The sequence below is a fragment of the Fukomys damarensis genome, unplaced genomic scaffold (genome assembly GCF_012274545.1).
Source record: "Fukomys damarensis isolate Sample0158 unplaced genomic scaffold, DMR_v1.0_HiC HiC_scaffold_13, whole genome shotgun sequence".
In the NCBI taxonomy this organism is placed as follows: Eukaryota; Metazoa; Chordata; class Mammalia; order Rodentia; family Bathyergidae; genus Fukomys; species Fukomys damarensis.
Genome location: NW_022900925.1, coordinates 17,211,904 through 17,218,548, shown reverse-complemented (window position 1 = coordinate 17,218,548; position 6,645 = coordinate 17,211,904). Strand labels below are relative to the sequence as shown.

Here is a 6,645-nt window from a genome sequence, read left to right as displayed (position 1 = left end):
ATAAATAAAGTTGATTTTTTTTTTTTTTTTTTGGTGGTGGTACTAGTGATTGAACCCAGGGCCTTTGTACTGAGCTGCATTGCTAGCCCTTTTTTATTTTTTATTTTGAGACAAAGTCTCACTAGGTCATTTAAATTGTCCTGGCTGGCCTCATACTTGTGATCTTCTTGCCTCAGCTTTCCAGAATGCTCGGAATTACAGGCATGCATGACCAAGCCCAGCTGAGTTTGATCCTTTTGATGCTAAATTTTAATCTACTAGGGTAGGTCTGGGTGAGCTTTTCTCTAGGAATAGTTTATCCCTACTACTAAGGCATAACATTTCTGGGTCTTGGGGCTGGGGATTTAGCTCAGTGGTGCTGCCACCTGCCTCACGAGCTCAAGGTCCTGATTTTGATCCTTGGTACCGAAACAAAAACAAACAAAAAACAAAAAATTTCTGGATCTCTCTTGAATATATCGAGTGAACAGCAAAGACTCTCTACTCTAGCAGATTGAAGCTTTAATGTCTCTGCCCGCTGAGGTCTGCAGTCATTGGTGTACTGCTCCTGTGATGTAGTCTTGTTTGCTATACACTCATGATGTTTAGCATTCAGCAAAGACTCAAAGGGACTTCCATTCCTTTGAGCAGAGAGGGTTAGGATGGGGTGTACGAGTGAAAAAAGATCAGAGTTCTTTCTTTGCAAGGCTCATTCCTTTCCAGAACTCTGACTTGCAACTTGCAGCTACCTCAACCGCCCTGGGTCCTATCTCTGTCTCCTTACCTCAGCAAGACCACCGGGCTCTGCCGAGTATTCCCCTCTCTGAACTGCAGTCTGGAATGTAATCTCAGGCAAAAATCCCTTACTTCCCCTGTTTGTTTCCCTTACTTCAGAGATCTCAGTCTTTTATTTCCTGTGGCCTCATTCTGAAAACAATTATTTCAGATATTTTGAAGCAGTAGTTATCTCATTATGTCTGGTGGCAGCATAATTTCTGTTATCATGATGTTTAGAATAGAAGCTTTTTTCAGGCATTTTAATCAAGTTTTGGGGAGAAGAGAAGTTATATGCATGTGGTCAGTTCACTGTATTTTTAAGCAGAAGTCCTAGACTCCTGAGATATATTTACATATGTATGTTTGACAAACACATGTTTTTATCACAACAAAAATCTCATGCGGAGTAATCATGTTATTCACAAAATAATAAAATATATATAAAATGTTAGTGCATAGGGATGTGGCTTTGCAGTTGTACCATGAACATTTTCTTTCACTACCAGTGTTACTACTACATCTTTTTGCCTTTCACTCATTGTTAACGTCAATGATATAAAACTGGTGGCCCCACCCATCTAGGACCTCTAAGACAGGTCCAGCATCCTCTCTGGACCACCCTCAGTCTCTGGCTTACTCTTCCTGCACAGCCCACTGGGTCTTGGAGGAGGGAACCCAGCTCAGGGACCTGGATGAACAGAAAGGGAGCAAGGCCCTTCCTGTCCCTTGGACAGTTACTCTCTGCCCTGTCTCTCTCCTAAGTGCCTCTCCATGATGTTGGTATCAGCTTATCATGTAGGTCTTTTCCACGGTCTTGTGAGGTGGGCAAGGTGGTGTAGCTCGAGGGTAGCTGCCTGCTGAGAGGCTGGTTTGCTTAGGTCAGTTGCCTCTGAGGAGACTAGTGCTACCTCTTCAACTCCTCCTGCAGGTGGACATCGAGCAGCTGGATCCCCGTGGCCGGACTCCCTTGCACCTGGCTACCACACTGGGGCACCTGGAGTGTGCCCGTGTGCTCCTGGCACATGGTGCTGATGTGGGCAGGGAGAATCGCAGTGGCTGGACAGGTGGGCACCGACAGTCAGGGCTTCCCCAGCATCAGGGGTTGGCTAAAAGGTTGGCTAAAGGGTCCTGCCCTGTGATGTCGCCTTCCCTCTCTCAGTGCTTCAGGAGGCTGTGAGTACCCGGGACCTGGAGCTGGTGCAGTTGGTGCTGAGGTACCGGGACTACCAGCGGGTGGTGAAGCGGCTGGCAGGCATCCCTGTGCTCCTGGAGAAGCTGCGCAAGGTGAGGCTCAGCTACCCAGCCTCACCGCTGGAACCTTTGAACCCCATTTCTAGTGTGAGCTTAGCCACTCTCCTTTCCATCCTCTAGGCCCAGGACTTCTATGTGGAGATGAAATGGGAATTCACTAGCTGGGGTAAGAGGGGCTGAATGGGGGCCTCTCTGACCTTGGGGTTTTTGCACTTGTCTCTGCCTGGGGCATCATCCCTTAGCTCTTCAGGGGATCCTATTCCTCTTTTAGCTCTCAGCTCAATGCCATCTCCTCAGCGGAGCCTCTTCCGACTGCCCCAGACACTGTCTTGCTTCCATTATTATTTCTTTCACTCTGTAACGATTTGCTTATTTGTTTATTACTTATCACCCTTTGCTAGAAGGTAAGTTCTAAGAGGACAGAAATCCCTGTCTTGTTCAACACTATATTTCCACTAACTTGAATAGTAGGTGTTCATTAAATACTTGTTGAAAGACTGAATGAGAGGCTGAGTGAATGGATTAACACAATGGAGGATACTAGAGACTTAGCGATGAGTCTCAGCAAGGCATGCCTGTTCCCAGCCTCACATCTGAGGGAGTGTGGTCTGCATTTGTCAGGGGAGTGTGGTTGGAGGAACAATTGCTCTTATATCCATTCCCTCACCCTTTCCTGGTCATTTCATTGACCCCAACTCTTTTCCCCTGAGCTGCCCAGGCTGGGTGGGCTGGGCAAATTGAAGCCACCTCTGATCTCCACTTCTGCCCAGTGCCCCTGGTGTCCAAGATCTGCCCTAGTGACACCTACAAAGTGTGGAAGAGCGGGCAGAACTTGAGGGTAGACACTACGCTCCTGGGCTTTGACCACATGACATGGCAGCGAGGGAACCGCAGCTTCATCTTCAGGGGCCAAGGTCAGGCAGGCAGGAGGTGGGGCAGGTGGGGAGGATGGGACAGCACCGTGTCACCCTGACCCCCCCTTGTGCCGTTCTGTGGCTGGCAGACACGAGCGCTGTGGTCATGGAGATTGACCACGATCGCCGGGTGGTGTATACAGAGACTCTGGCACTGGCTGGGCAGGACCGGGAGCTGCTGTTGGCTGCTGCCCAGCCTACGGAGGAGCAGGTGCTGAGCCGGCTCACTGCACCTGTTGTCACCACACAGCTTGACACCAAGAACATCTCCTTTGAGAGGTGAGCAGGCACGGCCTGGGCCAGCCTGGATTCAGCCTGGTGGGGTGCTTGCCTCACCTGGACTCCTCTACTTCCCCAGGAATAAGACTGGCATTCTGGGCTGGCGCAGTGAGAAGACAGAGATGGTGAACGGGTATGAAGCAAAGGTGAGGCCGCAGCTCCCGGTGCCAGAGCCAGCTGCGCTCCTGTCTACAGCAAACTGGGCAGGGGGTTCCTGAGTGCCCTTCCCAAGCCTTGGAGGTGCAGAGGCCACGTGGCATGGAGGAAGGGGCATCAGGCTGACCATCATCTGGATGAGAACTATTATGTTCATGTTCAGAGCACTGTTCTGGCTTTTATACCAGTGTATGGGTATTTTACACACATGTGCATGAATGAGCACATACATGCCTTCATTCACCCTTTACCATAACCCTTTCAGGCAGGTGCTATTATGAATCCCATTTCCAGATACTGAGGCATTTCCAAGGTAGCCCATTTAATCTTTACAACTCCAGGAAGTAGGAATTATTGGCCCATTTTTATGAGAAGGAAATAGAGGCTTGGTGTGGTTCAATGACCTTATAAAGTCATTGTAAGTAACTATAACTTACACAGCTATTAGTGGCAGAGTTGGGGGTCAGACCCCCTAAGGCCAGGTCTTTATCTTTAAGACTGTCTGTCACTCTAGAACCCACATTTTCCCCAGCACATGGTGCTGCTGGTGAAGGGAGGAACTGGCAAATGTTGCAAGCTCTTGTACATGCTGTTTCCTAGACGCCCTCCCTGGTTCTGTCGCTGGGATAAGGCCCTTTGCTACCCCTCACCAAAGCATGTGTCACACTGACTTACAGCTGTCCATTTTCATGTCTCTCCAACTAGAAAGTGGCCCTTATGAGGGCAGGAATTATATCTGGATTATTCACCACTGTAACCCTGATGCCCACTTCAATGGCTACACATAACTCCCCCTTAAAAGAATGTTTGTTGAATGAATAAATGAATGAATGAACAATTTGATATATGTACTTGCCCCAAAGCTTTGGTACTAGAGCAAAGAGGCCCTCCCAGGCCCTTTATTTGCAGGGAATGTTTAGAATTCTTTCAGGTGGGGCTACTAGAGCTATTTCTGAGTACTTCCCTCTCTGTCTCCAGGTATATGGGGCGTCCAATGTGGAGCTCATCACCCGGACCAGGACAGAGCATCTTTCAGAACAGCACAAGGGCAAGGTCAAAGGTAATGAGGTCAAGGTGTGAGGGGGAGGTGCCGCGGGACTGGAGCAGCCAGCTTCCACTTCAGTTCCTCCCTCGGTATTCTCTTTGGCAGCCCAGTAAGAGCCAGGATGGTTTATTCAGGCAAATAGGTTTCAGTTCAAGCACCAAGCCCTAATGATTGGTAGCAGCTGCCTACCGCACTGCTAAGATTCTAAAAGGGCTCATTTGGGCTCAGTGGAAAGGCAGGCTACCACTGATTGCTAATATCTGCACTGTATTTAGGAGGGGAAAGAAATGACCATTTATTGATCATTTTACTCTAGTGGGACATAACCTGGTAGAAAGTCCGGAGACCTTCCCATGGCTTCTGTGGGCCCACTGACACACCTGATTCTCTAGGTATCATTTAACCTGTCTCAAGTAGAAACACATAATTCCTACCTTACAGGGGAAAACAGTGAAGTTAATAATATACAACTGCCTAGAGGGAAACACACATGTATACCCTAAAACTGCCCACAAGAGGAAGGTATTTTACTGTCCACTGTCACCAACCTAGACAGTGGCACTTTTGGATGTTTCTCCTGGGACCTAAGCCTACTTCTGTTCCAGCTGTGCTTACAGGGGTTCTGCCCCCTGCCCCATGGAGTCCTCAGTCACTTTTAGATGAAAGGTTTCTGGTTATGTGCTGTGGATGAGCAGCCTCATCCTAGGGTTTGAGTACTGTCACTTCTGATGAGGTGTCCTTATGTCCTCTGAGATACCACATTTCTTATAGGCTGTAAGACACCTCTTCAGTCCTTCCTGGGAATTGCTGAGCAGCATGGGGGCCCCCACAATGGGGTGAGTGTGTGCATCACTATGTGCGGGGGTGTGGATGTGGCTCAGGAGGAGGCTTGGAGGGTGTCTCACTTAGCATGACCTATTTGCACCTCTTTGCACAATGCTCAAAGCCATGCCGTAGTGGCGAGGGAGAAATGGAACCTCATGGTATTAACTGGCTGGCCTGGCACTAGGGACCGAGAAAGGCTTATGGCCCTTTCCCATGTGGTACAGACCCTGATCACTCAGACCCTGAGCCAAGCCAACCCCACTGCCATCACCGCAGAAGAATACTTCAACCCCAACTTTGAACTTGGCAACCGAGACATGGGCCGCCCCATGGAACTGACCACCAAGACACAGAAGTGAGGCCCCCTGCTCCAGCTCGGGAGGGGTGGGCAGGGTGGGGCTCCTGGAGGTGCTGGGAGGCCATGGCTTCCTGCAGCATCCCTCACCCCTAGGATCTGGGGGGGCAGGTTCAAGGCCAAGCTGTGGCTGTGTGAGGAGCATCCCCTGTCCCTGTGTGAGCAGGTGGCCCCCATCATCGACCTCATGGCGGTCAGCAATGCGCTCTTTGCCAAGCTCCGGGACTTCATCACCCTGCGTTTGCCTCCAGGCTTCCCAGTCAAGATTGGTGAGACCTCACTGCTGTTTCTCCTCAGCCCTTCTGGGCGTTGGGGTGGGGTTCAGATGAGGTCAGGGTTGCTGGCCTGTGGTCCCTGATGGTTTACTCATCCTTAGAAATCCCGATCTTCCACATCCTCAATGCGCGCATCACCTTTGGGAACCTCAATGGCTGTGACGAGCCGGTGCCATCGGTGCGAGGTAGCCCCAGCAGTGAGACTCCTTCCCCGGGCAGCGACTCCTCCAGCGTCAGCAGCTCCAGTTCTACGAGTGAGACTCTCCATTCCCTGTGCCTTCCTCCTGCTCCCCGTGAGCGGCTTGCTTTCCCTCCCCACCCGGGCGTGCTCGAGGCCCGGCCCACGCCTGACTGGCGGCTTCACGTCCTCAGCCTCGTGCCGCGGCTGCGAGATCTCCCCGGCCTTGTTCGAAGCCCCACGAGGCTACAGCGTACTGGGCGGCCAGCGGGAGGCGGCGACTCGCGACGAAGATGACGACCTGCTACAGTTCGCCATCCAGCAGAGCCTGCTTGAGGCAGGCAGTGAGTATGACCAGGTGCGTCCCTGCAGCCTCGCGGGCCACGTGAGTGCGGGGCCGCACCGCTGACAGGTTCCTCACTCCAGGTCACCATCTGGGAGGCACTAACCAACAGCAAACCGGGAACTCACCCCATGTCCTACGAGGGCCGCCGACAGGACAGGTCAGTGCCCGTTAGGCCGAAGAGCATTTGGAGACGCCCGTTCTCATCCACTCCCCAACACACACGCACAGAGCACCCCAGTGCCCCGCCACACTGGGAGATGACACT

At 51.4% G+C, this 6,645-nt stretch overlaps 1 protein-coding gene across 1 annotated transcript in view; it reads left to right on the top strand.

Moving 5' to 3' along the window:
* Window positions 1-6,645, top strand: part of Ankrd13b (ankyrin repeat domain 13B) — an 18,400-nt gene that overhangs the window by 10,199 nt on the left and 1,556 nt on the right. The window contains exons 3-15 of the mRNA XM_010642412.1: window positions 1,607-1,820; window positions 1,916-2,040; window positions 2,128-2,173; window positions 2,778-2,921; window positions 3,011-3,200; window positions 3,280-3,346; window positions 4,335-4,416; window positions 5,173-5,237; window positions 5,451-5,581; window positions 5,693-5,850; window positions 5,958-6,110; window positions 6,229-6,392; window positions 6,461-6,638. Coding sequence (XP_010640714.1) covers window positions 1,607-1,820; window positions 1,916-2,040; window positions 2,128-2,173; window positions 2,778-2,921; window positions 3,011-3,200; window positions 3,280-3,346; window positions 4,335-4,416; window positions 5,173-5,237; window positions 5,451-5,581; window positions 5,693-5,850; window positions 5,958-6,110; window positions 6,229-6,392; window positions 6,461-6,638 — 1,717 coding nt within the window. The remainder of the gene's footprint in view (window positions 1-1,606; window positions 1,821-1,915; window positions 2,041-2,127; window positions 2,174-2,777; window positions 2,922-3,010; window positions 3,201-3,279; window positions 3,347-4,334; window positions 4,417-5,172; window positions 5,238-5,450; window positions 5,582-5,692; window positions 5,851-5,957; window positions 6,111-6,228; window positions 6,393-6,460; window positions 6,639-6,645) is intronic.